The sequence below is a fragment of the Passer montanus genome, unplaced genomic scaffold (assembly GCF_014805655.1).
Source record: "Passer montanus isolate IOZ18808 unplaced genomic scaffold, ASM1480565v1 scaffold126, whole genome shotgun sequence".
Classification (NCBI taxonomy): domain Eukaryota; kingdom Metazoa; phylum Chordata; class Aves; order Passeriformes; family Passeridae; genus Passer; species Passer montanus.
In genome coordinates this window covers 42,771-61,393 of record NW_024359388.1, presented here as the reverse complement: position 1 = coordinate 61,393, position 18,623 = coordinate 42,771, and the positions used below count along the sequence as shown (strand labels likewise).

Sequence of the window (18,623 nt, the reverse complement as noted above, 5' to 3'; positions counted from 1 at the left end):
AATGTGCACTCGAATTCTAGGCATTTACAGGGTTCATGAGGAGCAGCCTACAGGGAGATTCCCAGGAAGCTAGGAAGGACCTTGCCAGCATGACACACAACCTCCCTACAGGATTTGAATAGTTCCGTGTACAAGCATAGCTGCCCCCTTGCAGCCCAGAGTAAGGAGTGCAGAAATGTGGTCAACACACCCTTTTCTTTGACAATGACAACTGGATCATTCATTGTCAGTCACTGGGGTTGTGGCAAAGGTACAGCAAACCTCTGTAGAGGAAATACAACAGCATCCAACTGATCTGTTTGGGAAGGATTTAGAAAATGCCCAGCTCAAGCACAGTTTGTAATAGAATATTTTATGTTCTTTCAGTGAGCTGCTCTGATGTGTTGTTTAATTGTTCAGTTTGTTTTCCAAATTCTAGCCTATCCGGAGGAAGACAAGGAACTCCAACAACATCTCAAATACCATCTCAGAGGTCCAAAGAAAGTCCACGAGAATGAAAGAATTATTATTATGATAATAATCAGCAAAACTTAGTTCAGAAAATCAGTAAACAAGTGTAAATTCTGAAACATGATCTTCATGCCTGTTTGGGTTTTATTCTGTTTATCTAGATATTCCCAGGAAAAAGCAACACCCAGTATAACCATATTGGCAACTCGGAATATGTCCGCTCAAGTAATGCACGTATGGATTTACATTACGGCTCTCTTGGGCCTGCTGATTTCTGATCTCTTGCATGCCTAGCACAGAGCACATTTACTTGGTATATAAAGTGCCAAAGAATAGAAATCATCTAGAAAAGGCTAGTGATTCCACATTAACCGCCCAAAATTTCCTCCCCACCCCTGTAAAACCACAAATTACCTGACATCTTGACTGCTCTTTGTAGAATTCAGCTCCATTTTCATTCCTGAAGATAGCTGTCTATTTTCTACAGGGAAAGGTCAGTAATGCTGAGAAGTGGAAGTAAAGAATTCAGGTTATACTGTGCTGCCCATAGTACAGAAGCCAGTGTAGGCAAAGACAAATATTTCTCTACTAAAATTGCTATGAGGGACTCTAAAGCAAAAAGGTATATTCTGCCTTGAAGAATAAGGAAATATTTTCCCTTCACTCTCAATGGCACATTCCATCAGTTCCAAAAATCTACTCTTTCATACTATTTGTGGGGTCTAGGCTACCCAGATGGCTAAACCTTTGCAGAATCAACTCAGCACAGACCACTGAAAAACCACCTTACGCAAAATGGAAAAAGTCCTGAATGAACAACATACATAAATATATGGGAAAGACAGAAAGAAAGATGTAGAAGAAGGTTTAAAGAAATTATGTGCATTGAGAAGACTATAAAAGAATCATGAATTCTGAAGGAAAGAAGAGAACTGACCTCATGCCATTATACCAGGAGACACCTAATCAAGCAAAGCTTCATAGCTCATATACAATATGGCTCCAGTAGAACCATTGTCAGCTACTGTCAACCCAAAAAGTAAAAAGATTCTGAAACAAGAAAGAGCAGAAAGAATAAAAATCCAAGGTTATTTTTTGAAAAAGCAACAACAGAAACACAGCACAAAATCAGAATGTATTATGCTGTATAGAAGCTGCATCACTTAAACCCTCTGAAAATTGGGTATTAGCTCTGTTCTTCTTCCAGAAGAGGGTTTTCACCACTGGAGGTCACTGTGAACTGTAGTTGCTCTTTATCAGCCTCTCAAAAGAAAAGGAAAAAAAATATTGCAGGCGAGTTATCTAGAATGCAGGACCTGAGGTGAGGGAGAAATGAAATATCACTTGCAGAGTACTTGAAAAACACCCATAGCTAATTGGTGAGGACTTGTCTTTGCTGGAGACAAACTTAGTCTTGTTTCAACTCATTCCAAGCAAAGCAACTGACAGACTGCTGAGAGTTTAGACACAAGAGCCTGATTTTGCATGTCAGCTTTCCTCTCCTACTGCTCTTGCAGACACTCCCTGAACACCAGCAAGCTAACAACAGCTGTGGTGATGAGCACAGCTCTCACCGTGGGAGACCCGGCAAGCTAACAACAGCTGTGGTGATGAGCACACCGTGGGAGACATATTACTGGAACTCATGAAAATACCAGGGATTTTTTTAGAAAACAAGGGTAGATTACCTGCATAAGGATTAGGACCTGTTAAAAAAGACAAAGGTTTGGCAAGAGTTCCTAATAATAAAAAAAAAAGCCTCTCGGTTTGAAGGTCTACATCCTATGGAATCCATAAATCACAGCTCATCTGAATGTAATTTTCTTTCCTCATTTCATTGCATTCAGAGAACCATTACTGGGAACAATCTTTCAAACATTTTCTAGCCTACCACATTCAATCAGATAGCAAAGCATACATACTATATTCGTTGCTGATTTAAAAATTATATTCAGACAGTGGAGGGATGTTTGTCTGAATTCCTGTCTCCCATACTGTAGGAGTCCTACTAATATGAATATCAGAATGAGCAGCCAATGCTCACAAAACAGTGGTGGTGGGCCACTTTTGGGGGCCATAAGTATGAAAGCACTAGAAAAGAATAAAGATAAATGAGCTCAGCTAATTCCCAATGTATTACAAAAAAATTAGCAGCCTCATAAAATAAACAATTTACATTTCAAGTACACATCTGAAACACCCACTTGACCACAATTTTGACAATGAATCAGTGACAGCTGGGCAAGTTTTATCTGAAATACACCATTTTATACACTGAAGTTATTTGGTTTTGATACGGAAGGGGAGCCATCCCAATGGATGTTTCTGTATTTCCTGGTCAGTGAAATACAGCAGACCAATTATTGGCTTGTGTAAACCAGAATAATACCAAAGGAGTTTGGCCTTGTTTGACTCAAAATGAGAACTTCTGTAAAAGACAAGTAATACAAGTGTCTGAGAAATTGAAAATAAATTGAAAAGGGACCAGCTTTTCTTCACTCCTCTGATTTATCTTTTACTTTTCTCTTTATTCTTATACACTTTAACCTATTTCAAGGAATCAGCAACTAAAGGCTTATCAACACAATCCATGGTACAGCAAAATCCTAACAAATTAGGATTTTGCTGTACCATGCATTGTGTTGATAAGAATGAAGATTGAAAAAATCCTCTGATATGAGTAATGCATCACTCTTGTCAAGCACAGGCTAGCTACAAAAACAAGTTCACTAAACAATAATGTTACTGCTTTGTTGTGCTATTGTTCTTTCATTTACCTTTACATAGAATATGAGTGAGTAATGCATCACTCTTGTCAAGCACAGGCTAGCTACAAAAACAAGTTCACTAAACAATAATGCTACTGCTTTGTTGTGCTATTGTATTGTTCTTTCATTTACCTTTATATAGAATATGAGCTCCTTGAAAATGCAACTTTTTACTGGATGTATGCTCAGACAACCTCAATGTACAGGAATACGTGATGCCCAAAAACCCTGATTTAACAAAGCATTTCAGCATGTGCTTAACTTCAAGTATGTGAAGAGACTCACTGTAAATAATGTGTAATCTGAGACCACCCACTTGGTGAAGCATCTCTGGCTATATTTTTTAGCATGTCATTTGGGCTTACTGGAACGTAGAAAATACCATCTTTCCTCTGGAACAAACAGTACTTGCTTATTTGCAATTATAATTGACAAACAGAGAGCAGGACGTTAAATGTCTTACGTAGTTCAGAAAGCTATGCTTTAATTTCAGTTAGTTCTTTCTAATACTGGAGGAATCTTTTAAGCTATATGGAGTACCACACAGACCAATCAAAGCATGCTTTTAAAAGCTGAGGGGAAAAAAACAAGGACAGGTACTGAACAATGGATAAACAGATGCTCCAAAGCAATGATTTTTGCAGGGGTTTTTTTTGCAGAAAACATTTTTTTTTGGCATAAACTTCCGTGCTTCCTTTGACAAATTAATTCTCATTCCAAATTTATGCTGATAAAAGTTGTTTGTAACACTAGAGAATCACATTTCTCTTTTTGACTTCCCTGGCATTGACAGCTCTTTATAAATTATTATGATTTCCAAGCTGAAAGATAAAATGCAGTTTCTAAAGTCAAATGTTATTAAAAGGTAATGCCAAGGGGTAATTATTTTTGAGAGTCTATTTTTTTCTTTGGTGTCTGCTGAATATTTTGGAAAATTCATAGCTCCAGACACTGCATACATTAAGAGTATAATTCCAGATGCAGGATGATCCTGGGAACTATAGGAGGCTTGGCAGACATGGAAATAGAGCTTAAATCATTATTACCAACCCATATTCCTTCAATTATGCATTCCACTGATTTTGGAACTCAGACACAGCTAAGAAGCCAATACTCTACTGCAGTCACATGATGCTGAAATGGAGATGACTGAATAATTCCTGGGGGAAAAAAAGTATCTCCCACATACTTGGCAAATGCTAGTTGATAACATGGAGGCTTTTATACAATGTGTCTCAGAGAATACAGCTCCAGATATAAGAAACAAGTGTGATAAACAAGACATTTCTTTTATTGCAAGGAGGTCCCACTGCAGTAGCAGCATGACTTGGACCCCAGTCTGGAAGACAGAAAGTCTGACTTTCAGCCCTGCTTCTGTAACAGATCTCTTGGGTGACCTTGGATGCTTATTTCCATCCTTCTAAGCCCCTGCTTCTCCACTCAGTTTCATAACAGCTTGTCTACTTAGACTGTCATGTCTCTGATGTGGCAACTGTCACTCACAGTGTCCATAAATAATCTCTGATACATTTAAACTTTGTGTTGTCTGGGGATGTAAGGAACAAATTCTCACCCTGAGCTGGCTTCTGAAATATCTAACCATCCATGAAGTTACTGCTAACAAAGAGCGGGACCTTGTAAAGCACAGTGTGAGCCAGGAACAATGCATTGCACAAGCTTTCTTTACAAGTCCCATGCTGGCGCTCACACACTTTGAATCAATCTGCTGGCAGTAAGTGGCAGCTACAATTCCAAGCTAAAGATTTTCATGCCTATTCTCTGTAGTAACTGCCTGATGAAAAAAACATAGTGCAATTTTTATGCAGCATTAAGTGCACAAGATGTTGTCCTTAATTAAGAAAAGTGGTGCAAATGCTGTGTTTAACAAGCCCAATAATGAACAATGGCAGGAGAGGCAGTAGTTGCATATGGAATCAGAAAAAGAAAGAGAAAATGCTTTCAAAAACCTGCCCAATTTAATTTTTTTTTATAAATTCATGCCTTTCCATGTTTCTGTATTTTAACAGACAGTGAATTATTGTACAACTAAAAATGAAGTGCACACACAAGGGAGATTAAAGATACAGGTCTTAGATGTAGTGCTGGAAATAGAGCTTAAATAGAGCCCCTAGCATTTTAGGGGCTAGAATATTGTCTTGAAAAAAATGACAGCTTAAAGGATTAGAAGTGACTAAAACAGAAAAAATAAATTAATCATTTTAGTCAATTTGTCCTAATCTTCTGAATTTTGTTCATTCTTCCATTTTAGTAATGCCATAGGAAGTTTTTTTTAGACCCCCAAGCTCTTTTAAAGCTCTCACCAACAAGTTACATTTCTGTATTGTACATTTCTATTCTTATACAATAGGTTTCTTATGAAACCATTATAAAACCCTGCTAAGATATGAGTTGGAAGAAATAGATAGGGTAGGTATAAATAGGAGAATGTGGGATTCTTCTATTATGATCTAAAACACGCAGGACCAAGAGGCTTTAGGCAATTGCTCCAGATTCAGAATTACCAAACATGGGTCTACTACGAGTTTCAGAAAGACAGCAGAACATGTTTGATTTGATAAAAGCAGTAATTCCTTTATGGAACATGTCCTTTAAAACATAGTGATGATAATAAGGGCTATGGCAGCATCAAAGGTCAAGAGAAAATCACCCCACACCTTGTTGTCTCCCTGCAAAATAGTCAAGTTTAAAGGCAGAGATTTTCTCTATAATCTTCAACTACGGTCCCTATTTAAGATATGAGGTAAACTAGACAGAGTCATATCTAGGTGGGATCATAACTGAAATTAAACCTATCTGCCCACATATCTGCTCTATCACTGTTTAGTCCAGGTATGGTGTTAGGGAGATCTCACATACCAGTATGTCTGCTTAGTTAGCCTTGAAGACAGGAAACAATGGAAAAACACTCTTTTTTTATCGTCAATAACAAAATAATTTACGTGTATTATAACCACATCCCATTAATTTTCTTTAACATGAAGTCACATTATAAAGCCTCACTTTAATTTCTCTCAAGAATTTAATTTGTAAATGGCAAATAAGCACTTAAAAGTACCTGCATTACATTAGTACTTGAAAAAATCCTCCCTTACATACTGTACAATGCATGTTTTCATATAAGCAGTTTAGCAATTTCTTTAACTTGGGAGAGTTAAAAAAAACATTTTCAGCAAACACAGAAGAACCAAACATGAGGAATTACATCAGGTTGTCCATATAAGTGGGAAAATAAATATACTGGACCCCTGAAAATGTTCCTTACGTGTGAGGTTTCTGTTCAAGGTAACAGAAATGTGCCTCTCCCATGCAAGGGCCCTTGTTTGGAATTCTCATGGCACACTCAGTGCTGGAAAGTCACTTTTACTGCACCATGACTTCTGCTAAATGTGTCCACAAGACATTGCACAAGGATGCCAGAAGAGAAAGGTCACAGGGACAGTCTGAATGTCTCTCCCTGGACCTCTGTGTATATTACAAATTGCTTGGATAGGTAATCTGTAACGAGACACCTCTGAATGATTGTGGCCAAAAGAATTCTTTGCTAAGCTGTGCACCCAGGGCCAAAAAGAAGTTTTTAGGGGAAGATAGACAAGATGCAACATACACAGAAATCAATATATATGCCTTCCCTGTACTGAAACTGATTTTTAGATGTTTTAACAGTCATGTATTCCAAAGGTTACAATAAGACTTTAACCATGGTATTCATGGGATCTATTAATTTAATCTCCCTCTTAATTCTATTAATTAATAGAATTAAGAGGGAGAGGGTGAAGTGAATTGTACGTAAATGAACACCAGAAAAATAAAGATATCTAGAAGATGCCATAGATTTTTGAAATTTTAGATCCTGGACCAAATGGTGTGTAGGAGCTTTGCAAAGTAATCAGCACTCACAAAATGGCTGGGATCCAGCAGGCTGTGGGTTCAGAGGCATGCCTCCCCTCAGATCTCAGCATATAGCCACGTAAAGAGGACACTGGACACTAGACAGAGAGTCAGCAATTTCATTTCCACATTGCAGATGTCTCTGCACAGATGTCACTGACTGAGAGCATGACCTTAGCACAGTCTTCATCCATGTCTGTACCTGTTTCTCATTTCACTTCTCCCTTTTCCAGCTGTTCAGACAATGAATCCTGTGGAGTGGATCCGACCTGTACTAAGCCCCACACAGTCCCAGTTAGGGACTCTGCTTGCTCATAACAACACACTTTGGCAATTATTACCAAAGGCCCTTCATAACCTGCTGAACAAACACAGGGTCAGCCACAGTCCCGCTACCTCCCACAGGCAGTAATGTTCTGTTCTAGTATCACACACAGAAAAAAAAATGGATTTGCTGCTAGTTACTTGATATAACTCCAAACCCTTTTTCTCAATTAGCATTTCTTTGGGGAAGGAGTGTCATGATCAAAGGGTAGAACTGTTCCCTTAAAGTCTCTTAGGAAACCAAATTCAAATTTTCACCAGAGCCTCAGAAAAATGAGCAAGACCCATAGAGCCCTCTTGATCCAATTCCTGTTTTTCCTGACTTTGGGAGTTCAAGGAAGAACCATTCTCAAATATGAATGCTGGTCACCTGCCTTTCTCATCACAGCAGTCCAACCCCCCCCAGGTCTGAGAGCCATGGGACACATATCAGCGTGCACAGGGACAAGGGAGCTCGAGGAACTGCTTTCTTGCAGTTGACAATAATGCTTCTCTAGAAAGGAAGAGGGAATGATGAGTCTGGAATGGACATGCCATGGGGTCATGAGATGACAACACAACAATCTTGGTTTCAGGCAGCTGTTGCCTCATTTCCTCCCAAAGCTAAGGATTCCAATTACCCAGGAATCCCTGCATGAGCACAGCCCTACCGCCAGTTCCTGGAAAGGACGCTTGCCCTGCCCTTGAAATACTTGTGAGTCCCTGCACCTTTCTGAGTATGAGGACTTAGGAGACGGCCTGGGAAACTTGCACTTCATGAAGGACCTTTCAACTCAAAAGAACAAATGTAACATATGCAGAGCAATAAAAAAAAAAAAAAGGGAAAAATAAAGTCTGACAGATATTACCACTCTGAATTTCAAAAGTGGGTTAATGATGTGCAAGAAAACTGGCAAAGAGCTCTGACTTATGCCAAATTCAGGAAAAAATACTTTAGTGCTAATAAAGACTAGAAAACAATCTCTAGTAGTCTTAATACAGGGTATTTTAAAATCTGTTTTCTTCACAGTGCAATGGATACAATTCTCTTGCTACCAAATACCATGTAATATGGTGGCCTTAAGTCTTAACTGAAAAATAGATTGACCATAGCAAAACAGTAGAAGTAGAATACAAATGGAAAGAAATTAACAAGAATGACATTGGAATGAAATTAATTTCTTTTTTATTTCAGATTACAATTCACTCAAGAGAAAATGCAAAATTTTAATGAGCTAGGCATAAGGAAAAGAGTGGATCCTTTTCAAGCTCAGGTGTGAGTGCAGGAACAGTTTCAGATAAAATGTAAACTATGAACAACAGATTTGATTTTTTTATTTGCCAGGTGATTTCTTTGTGAATCTTATTAATTTTGCATGCTGATATGTGTAGCAATATTTCAGTTATTCCCCTTATCACTATTGTGTGTGGTCCTTACACTATGTGTGAAAAATTCTGCTATAAATTCACACAATAGGTCATGACTCTTTTGGCTGATAACACTAAAAGAATATACAAATGTAAGGTTGCAGACTTTTCAGACCTCAAACCTTTATCATGAAAACACTTTTGAGATTCTGCAACTGGCTGTCTTCAAAGAAAGAAAAATGCCATTTTTAGCAAACTAATTAAAATCCTGAGCATTTTGGCAATCTACATCCTTGGAAATACTTTAGAAAAAAGCATCTTCCTTTTTGCCTTTCTAAAGTCATCTATACCTTTTGTTAAAGTAATGTTAGGAATTCTAAAAACTCTTAAGCACCAAATGATGGGTAGTCCCTGCATTACTTTCTGGGAAACCACAGCAAACATGCATATTATCTTTGCAACGTGATGTAATAACAAGTGATGCTAATTCTTTGGGGAGACAACGCTACATTCACTTGGCAACAACAGGAAAATGAGGAGCTTACTAGGGATCTCTGAGTCCCGCAGCAAGAAGGGCTGGCAACCTTGCTCCCACCATGGCCACGGCCGGTAACCTTGAGGCACTCCCTTGTAGTGCACCCAGTAGAGGTCACTAGAGGATGTTTTAATGGCAAGACAAAGCCCTCCGAATGCAAGGGAAGAAGAGATGCACCTTCCTGAAAAGCACATCATCTGCCTAGGATTTACTGCCGGCCAGACCTGGATTCTGCCAGTATGAAAGAGATAAATAAATGGCGCTACAGGAAAAAACAGATAGGTTTAACTGGTTACATCCGAACACAAGCAGCATTCATCCAGTTAAACAATACTGAGAGTATTGAGCAGTGAAATGTATCTAATTTATTAAAAGTATATCTACTACCTGTGCATTTCCAGGTGCAGGGATCCCTTTCTTTCTTCCACAGCTTAACACAGTCCACAAGGTGTGCCAGAGATATGAAGCCAAAAGGCAGAAATTACCTACAATCCAGGCAGCATTTCTTTGCAGGATTAGATCCATCCCTTTAATTTTAATCATCTCTTTAACTTGGTTCTCCTGCTCTAGCAGATGCAATTTGGCAGGCACCCTCAAACCCCTCCCCAGCTCTGTAAGTACCACCTAGCCAGACAAGGTTCGGACACGCAGTAGGATCCCATCTCACACTTCAACACATTCCCTGAACCTATAAGGAAAAGAAGTGATGGATCACTGACAAGCATGAAACAGGTGCAGGGATCTACACGGGATGTGTATTGCGCGCACTTGAAGGCAATTACGCTGACATTCCAGAACTTCTCCAATGAAAGCAAACTCTTAGCACAATCCATTTGCAGTTAACATTTTGGGCAATTGAGAATCTTTTTTTTTTTCCCCCACTTTTAATAGGCCAGAAATGGAAAAAAAATTCAAGGCGATATCCTCACATGTATAGGTGCATGTGCATAGAAAGGTCGGTTTGAAACGCCAGCTTTACTGTCTTCAGTGCCTTCTGTTCCTGTGCTTGCAGTGTATCTCCATGGCTCCGTACCCAAACCAACACCATGCAGAAATGGAGTCCTAGCTGTCTGCCCTTTCACATCCAGCATTTGCTCACCTGCAGACCATCAATTCCTTGATCCAAAGTATGGAAAGTGCCAAATTATTTCAACGACGTGGATGTGAAACACTCAATATTATCATAAAAGTATCTTCTTTTCCCTAAAATTCCCAGAAGCAGATATACTGCTTTAGTTGAATTTTCCCAAGCAATTCAAAGTGATGGAAATTCTGCATGGAAAATATTTGCTTGAGCAGACTAAACCTGGGAAATTTCTAAACAACCAAAACCAAGGTAATAAAACTGGAAATGGTAAGTAACTTTAACAAAAAAAAGGTCCTACTACCAGCCCCATTGTAAGCCCAGAGAAATTTATTTCTAGAGATTAAAAAATGAAAATCTGCCAAACAAAGCATGTTGTGGTTTATTGTCTAATAAATAAGGATAAAAGGATATGTAAGGATTGTGGAGAACCATTACATAAGGTCTCAGGTCTATATTCATGGAAGGAATCCTTATGTATAAGGATTATACTTATCCCATGCAACTACTGTCCATAATTACAGTGCACTAAAAGTCATTGAAGAAGTAAGAAGAAATGGTGTCATTTCTTCTCTGCTTGGATATTTACCTGATCAGAGGTGAATAAGCAAAAAATATGAACACCAGAAATCTCAAGTGCTAAAAATTCACAAATCAATTTACAAATATCATGACATCATTTGGAAAAAAAAGTCATGAGATTAAAAAAATTTAATGACTGTTGCCCTTTCCTTAGTCAGCTTCTGACTTCTGTGACTCCAGAGCGCTCACAAGCCACTTTTGATTTTGTACATAGCTGTTATGTTGGGAAGGGTTAGTGCAGTGATGCGTTTTTTTTCAGTCAAGAAACACTGATATTCCCTTCTTTCTTTCTAAGAAAGACATGAAAATACTCTCACAAGCATGGGAGCTGGGAACATTAGGTAAAATGAAGCTACCTGAAGTCACAGAATCACACACACATTGCCACATGACAAGAGAGCGCCATGAACTTGGGACGTGAAGAGGGCACCACAAAAAGGATATTCTGTAAAGCTGCACCAGGCTGAGGTTGGCAGAGCCGTATCTCATGACAGCATTCCAAGCAAGCTGAAAAGGCGCTTGGTAAAACAAAATGGACCCAAACTTGGCTGAAGTCCACTTTCAATTTCCTGACCATACCAAGGCAAGCTTTAGACATGGTGCTTCAATTTCAAGGTTAAAGAAAGCCTTGCGGGTTTAAGAAGTTTTGCTCCAAATGTACTGAGTCCCTTACAGAGTTTTGTTAAAAAGCCATTCTTGACTAAAACTGTAAAATCAGAAATAAGTTTCTGTCAAAATATATAACTCAGTATCTTGAACAGTGTTAGGGACCAGAGAATAGTTATTTGGAGTTCATTGTGTGACAGTTATCAATCGTTACATTCTCTGTACAAAATATTGCCACAACTCTGGCCTCCCCTGGAAAAAGAAACTTGCAAAAGTATCGTTACCACCACAGTCAGCCCAGAACCTGCAAGGAAAGTAACTGCTAGATAAATGGTGATGGTGGTGGAGAAGGAGGTGACAGAAAGCTCAAAGGATACAGGGAATTAGAGGACAATTAGCTATCCCCAGGCCTAGTTTAACTGAACATCAAATACCAACAGCTCCAGCTGAACTAAATATTAATGAATTAGTCCTTAAACTGTTTTCAGAATATCAGCAAAAGGATAGCTTTGCATAGAAAATGTTGCAGAATTAACTTCTTCAGGGTCAGTGATTTATGTTTAAATCCTAGCTCCATGATTCACGAGTACAACTTGTTTATTTCATATTGGTGATGTTCAGAAGCATAGAAGCTCTCAGGCTCCTCTATAGCCAGTTAACCCACCCACACTGGATAATAATTTCATGACCACTTTTTGCAGATAGCAATTCAAGATCAAACAATTTGATTTGCATTCTGACTCCAAATATTACTCAAGTAAGAGCCAGAGGGAAGAGGCAGCAGGTTTGTGACCAACAGCACACAGCTTTGGCTGGGCCATCAAAAGCAGTCCAGGTGTAAAACATGGAGCTCATTGGCATCTAATGCAGCTGGGTCAATTATGTGGCAGTTTCACAGTCAATTTACATTTGCATAAACTGGTGCTATTGTCAAAAGGAATTATTTCACCTTCTCAAACCTGCTTGCTCCTACCCTGTACCACCCCCTTCCCTTGGACCAGCACCTCCAGATATCTCAGTGTGTCTGTTCAGTGCAATGGGTCAAGGACAGGTCTGATTTTCAATCTTCTTTTAATTTGGTTCTCACACATGAAAACAAAATGTCTCTTACTTGCTAACGTCTAACCTGAAGCAAAACTTCACGTTCACTGAAGACAGAACCTAGCCAAGATACAAAGACGTGCTGCCAACAGCACAAACAGGGAACAAGAGGGCACTTTGAACAAAGCACACATAAAACTCATAAGGAGCTGTCAAGGGCTGTTTTGCCATCCTGTCCAAGAGGGAAGTGGTCGATGGAGAGCTGGAGTGGCAAAGGGTGCCATCTAGGGGGCACCGAGAGCAGAACTGATCACAGCACAAACCACTCATCACTGATGGTCAACGACTGAGGGGTTTGCTTTCCATTGAAGTCTTCTAATAGCTATGAACTAATAATAATAATAATAATTATTATTGTTGTTGTTGTTATTACTACTACTACTACTACTACTACATTGTGTTTGGGATTGAGTTTTTACAAAAATATACTGTACCAAAAGACAAAAATTGTGTTTGCTCCTTTTATTAAAAAAAAAAAAAATCTAGAGAAATAGTTGTTTTGAGGAAGTGGATAATTTTCTTCTTTAATTATAATTTGGTAGTTTCAGACAGAATTCTTTTCTCCAGCAAGTACAGGCTTGACCACTGTCCTCTATTTGGTCTCTTGAGCTCCAACACACTCCCATTTAAGTGAATGGATGTTTGTCATTGCTATCACCTTCACCCACAGAAATTACATGCACAAGGACATGGCATACATCTGGGCAAGGGTTTCTGTATTTCCTGCCAACACACTCTTCTTTCCATACTTTCCTGATCAATATAATAAAACTGCTCATCGGGCCAGCAGACTACACTAAGACCTCTTAAGGGAAGGTCTTGATTTCCCTTTTATCAATATTAACAGACAGTTAATATTGATATCCCATTGAGAAATTCCTAAAAAAAAACCAAACAAACAACAAACACACACACACAAAAAACCAAAACCAAACCCAAGCAAACAAACAAGCTGCATGACAGTGAACTTTTAAAAGCCTAGGAGAAATATAACGAATGTTTATGTATCTGGAAGGCTCACTCTGGTGAGGTATATTACCAGAGTTCAGTTAGATTGACTTTCACCTTTGAAGTCTTTCTCCCAGGAGACTGATGAGCTAAAATGGGAATACAGAGCTATTTCTCCAGCTTGCAACTAGCCACCAGCTGTTCATCTTCTCAATGCATTCCTTTCTCCTCTACTGCACCACCAAAGTCTCCCTACCCTTTCTCTACAGCATGCTTAAGAAAGGGCCAGTCCCAACCATCAGACTAAAGAAGCAAACATGAAGACAATGAATTAAGAGACTCTGCAGCACAAACTGGCAAAAAATCCCACCACCTTCAGTTACTATCTGCAATTTAGCATCAAGCTAAGATACACTAAGGCAAAGCAACTCCCAGTCCTTTTGCTGATCTTTTGGATCACTGGAAGAGCTATGTTGCAGAAACAGCCATTTTTGCTGTCTCACTTGTGCAACTTGTTATTTTCACACTGGAAGTATACTCTCTGAAAAGAGCCAATAACATCTTCCAAACTCCAAACACCCAATTGTGGGTGTTTTTTTAGTTCTCATTTCCACTGTAACACTAAATGAAACTCTCTAAAATAAACACATCCTACTTATATGAGATATTATTTGTTTGTTTCAATATAAAGTTCTCTTTCTATGTCTACAAAGTAAAAATTGTAGCACCTTCCTGAACACTGGAATAATTTTGAACAAAAGTGATTCAACAGATTAAGGAGTTTCAAAAATCCAGCTTCTTGATTTGATAATACAAATGGAAACATCATTAAATTTACTTTACACCAGTGCTCCAAGGTATCATCTGAACACAAAATATTCAGAATACTGAAAAACTCCTCTGCCATATCAGCATACAAACAGCTACAGCACAAATTTTTTAAGTCTTTTCACAAACTGGTATGTAAAATTAATTTCTCATTCTCCTACTGCAAGTGGATTTTCTCAGTTCTTATCTAAATGATGTGTCAGTAAAAATACTACTTCCTTTAGATTCTTGCATGGAATAAAAACATAATACAAGGAAACGTGCTGTTATTTCTAAACATATTTTGGCTGATCACAGAGCCATTTTCCTACCAGAGACCCCATACCATAATGCCTAACACCATTCCTACAGGAGACAGGTGGAGAACAGAGCCACACTGATAACACTCAGCCCTGCAAGAGTGGAACACAGCATACGTGGCACATAACCATGCTCTGCTCACCAGGTAGTAGGGAGCAAAGCACGAAGCTGCCTCAGTTCCACTGGGGAATCTGCTGTTTCCATGGGATTCATTCAGTCTCCACTAACTCCACAGCTGTTAGGACAGATGCTTTCAAAACATGAAGCCAACAAAATCTATGATTACTTTCTGATTTTGAAGGGTGGTAGAACCACACAACCCTTTTACAGTTTCTGAATATTAAGTCCAGTAGTAATTAAACCCCAGAATAACAACACATGCTTGTTTCTATGAACACAAAATATTAAAAGATGCTAACCAGTCTGTAAGAACCTAAAGATCACAGTCGCCTGTCCCAAATACTGTTAGGGCCACAGAAGGACTTTGCCACAAGATAAACACAGAATGGAGCAACAGTGTGGTGCTAAGTCCAGACCTGGTGGAGGTGAAATCTGGTTAGCACACAATTGGTAATTCATTGAGACAAAAATGCCTGGTGTCCTGGTGTGGCAAACTGTGTAAAGAAGCAACTGCTTGTATGCATATCACAATCAAAAAATCACCCCAAGTTATGGGACAGATGGCATCTGCCATCACCAAAGCCCTCCCCCAAATAGTTAAGCTACTGTGACAAAAACTTAAAATAAGATAACAGTGTTACTATTGTCCTGGCGTTATCTCAGACTGGGGATGAGGTTAACAAAGCCAGGGGGGAAGGATGTATCACTGAAAATGGACACAAAGAATACAGAATTTATGGGCCACGAGGCAAGCTTACTCAGCAACTGTGCTGAAATCAGCTGTGACTGAGTAAAAATTAATTCCAGCAAGGGGAGATTGAAACCACCCACAACTCAAGAAACCCACCGACCCAAAAGAAAAGACTCAGCATGTGCACTACTTAGTATTAGAAGTGAAGCAATCATTTAACCAACAGAATAAGAGAACTGTGTAGCCAATGAACTTTCTTTCTCTGCTTAGATATATAAATAATGAAAAGTTTTGAATGACCTCAGGACCTCCACCACTGAGAAGCCATGTGTGAAAAAGGATCAGTGGGATGTCATTTGATCCACAGGTGGTGACTAGCTTCTACTCAACCTCTCTCTCTCCCCCTCCTCTTTCCCATTTCTATCTCTCTACCTCAAATTCATTATTAACTAAAATCCATACTATTGACTTTGGCATGTGGTCTCATTTGCCCCTTAATTTGCGCAGAGGAGTCTCTCAATAATCAGATCTTAACACAGTCTCTCACAGCTGCAATACATTTTCACAGATGATAAAGAAAAATTGAAGTCTACTGGGAAATACACAAAGTAAACTCCTTAACTAGCTCAAAAAAGAAAGAGGCAGTGCTTTTGGGAAAACAAAATTAATTATGCAGTTAGTTAGTTACCTTTTTCTCTTCTGTTCCAGGATCTGATTCACTGAATTTTTCTTCCTGAAAGCTTCTAGTCATCTTCATTTTCTCCACACTCTGAAAAAAGGCTGTTTTTTCTAGTCTGCTTGTGCTGAATCGTGTATTTATTTCTTCCAGCCTGTTAATCTTAAGTAGCTTCATATTATGTCCAGTTAATTTACTGTCTGTTCTCCTCTCCACCTTAGATTCATAAACCAGAGAACACTCGTAACTTCTGATTTCTCCTCTTTCTTGGCTGTATGAAAGAAAGACAAATAAGAGGTTTTAGTGTTATTAATGCATTTTAGCTTAGAAAATTACCATGTTGCAACACTTTATATTTCAACTATGTTTTCCTTATACTTGCTGAACAAAAACTCAGAGTTTTGAACAGCACTGCCTGTTCACAGACACTGTTCTACACGGAACACCAGATAATTCAAGAAGGCGACAAGACCAATATAATTGAATTTGTTCATAGAAACTACTTAGCTTAGTGAAATCAGTGCCTACTGCTGTTGCTGCAGACCTTGCTTATGGAGCACTTCTCACTTTTTAGCCATCTCAGTGGTTCCCTCTGCTCAACATGTTCTCTTTTCAGTTGCAGTTCCAGCAAGCTGATGTGCTGTTATTAAGTCCAAAAATATGTTAATACTCAACAAAGTAGTACAGGCATGAACACGGGCCTTTTCTCTCTCTTCCCACCACCCTGTACCACAAAAATAATAGTTGCCAAAATGGTGGCAACTTCTGGTCCTCTGTTGAAGGCTGCAGAAGAGCACAGTCCTCAGCTGGGTTCTTCTCCTCTGCAGGCCCTTGCAATGTGCCTGGCAAGTACAGGATGTAGGATCACCAAGGCTTGTCTAACAGTAGGAGTGGTTGGAAGGCCACTGCAAGTCAAGCCTTCTCTGTAGAAGGCTTTTATTCCACAGCAAGGTCGTGGGTTCCCACCTCAAGCAATCACTTGGCTATACTTGGAATATATTTCCTTCTGAACAACTAATTTTTTTAAAGAGTACTCTAAAATTTCACTTAGCATCTCTTTATACACCTAGGAAATAGAGGACCAAACTATTTCTGTTGCTGTTTTTGCAACCCTTCCTTCGCTGTACTGAAAACCCAGGTACAAAAGAACAGTGCTAATGCCTTAGCTCTAGAAAGCTGAATCTGTTAAATCTCATCACACAGCTCACAGTTTCAATTTAAGTTGCATAAACACCATAAATTATATGGTGTAATTAAGAACTTATATACAACCTCACAGTCACTGGCAGCACAGAGAAACAGCTTTCAGAGTACAATCAAAGAGGCAATTAAATCCGTTATTTTTACCCAAACACCTTCCAACAGAAAATGTTCCTCAGTGTTTTGACCCCACATCTGTGCACATGCAACAGATCAAATGTGTACCTATACCAAGTAACTGCTCTGCCCACAAAGCTTCCCAGATGTGAAAGATGCCACATGCTATCCCATGTGACACGAGAGATGGTTGGATAGTGGTGACATTTAAAGATGATGGACAGCAAAAAACCATGTAAGCCTGTAGTTTTGAAATGAGCCTTCCAGAGTGATTCCTGCTACCATGTTGTTGTAGACTGTGCTGTTAATATGGGAGATGCAGGCACACCATCATGGGCCTGTAAGGCATTCATCATCTGAAGAAGTCGTGCATCCAGTATGCAAAAGTCTGCTGCATCTAGCATCCCTCACCAACTTTCACAGATTTGACATCCCTCTCTTTTCATTGCCATTAGTTGAAAGAACACTTCATGAGATTTTTTCCCCCCATTTCTCAAAAGCAGGTTTGTGGATTTTCTTGAAGGTTCTGACAATTGCAGGTGAAATACCCAACAGCTCAGTCTGACCTTCGAGCCATTATTCTATGGATTGTCAGATCTACTCAACACCAAGGGATGATAAGATGTAATTGAAAGCTGTCAGAAAAAAAGGGGGATATGTTTCCAGATGCCCTCCTGCTAACTCCATGTCTGCAGCTACTCAAATCCTACAGAGATTTAGAGTGACCTAGCTGTGAAGACCTTGCGGCCTGACAGGACTTCAACCAAGGAAAGCTGATTCAGGCTCTCCATAGCTCTTCAAAGAGCACATCATCCTTTATGCTTTGATCACCAAATGTGGCTACCTAATGAGAATAACACATCCTCATTAAAGGACGTGTTTCTTCAAGCTGGCCAGTGAGTTATTATCTGGGAAAATATTAATGGAATAGCAAGCTCATATGTCTTGCTGGGCTCTGTTACCAAGCAAAGACTAGGATTGAGTCCAAACATGACTGTGCTCTCCACCATTATTATCTTAATACATCTCTGAAACAA

General features: G+C 39.1%; 1 protein-coding gene across 1 annotated transcript in view; it reads right to left on the bottom strand.

Moving 5' to 3' along the window:
* MYLK4 (myosin light chain kinase family member 4) overlaps positions 1-9,972 on the bottom strand; it is a 61,581-nt gene extending 51,609 nt beyond the window's left edge. The window contains exon 1 of the mRNA XM_039698460.1: positions 9,721-9,972. Coding sequence (XP_039554394.1) covers positions 9,721-9,876 — 156 coding nt within the window. The 5' untranslated portion in view covers positions 9,877-9,972. The remainder of the gene's footprint in view (positions 1-9,720) is intronic.
* Positions 9,973-18,623: the final 8,651 nt, after the last annotated feature.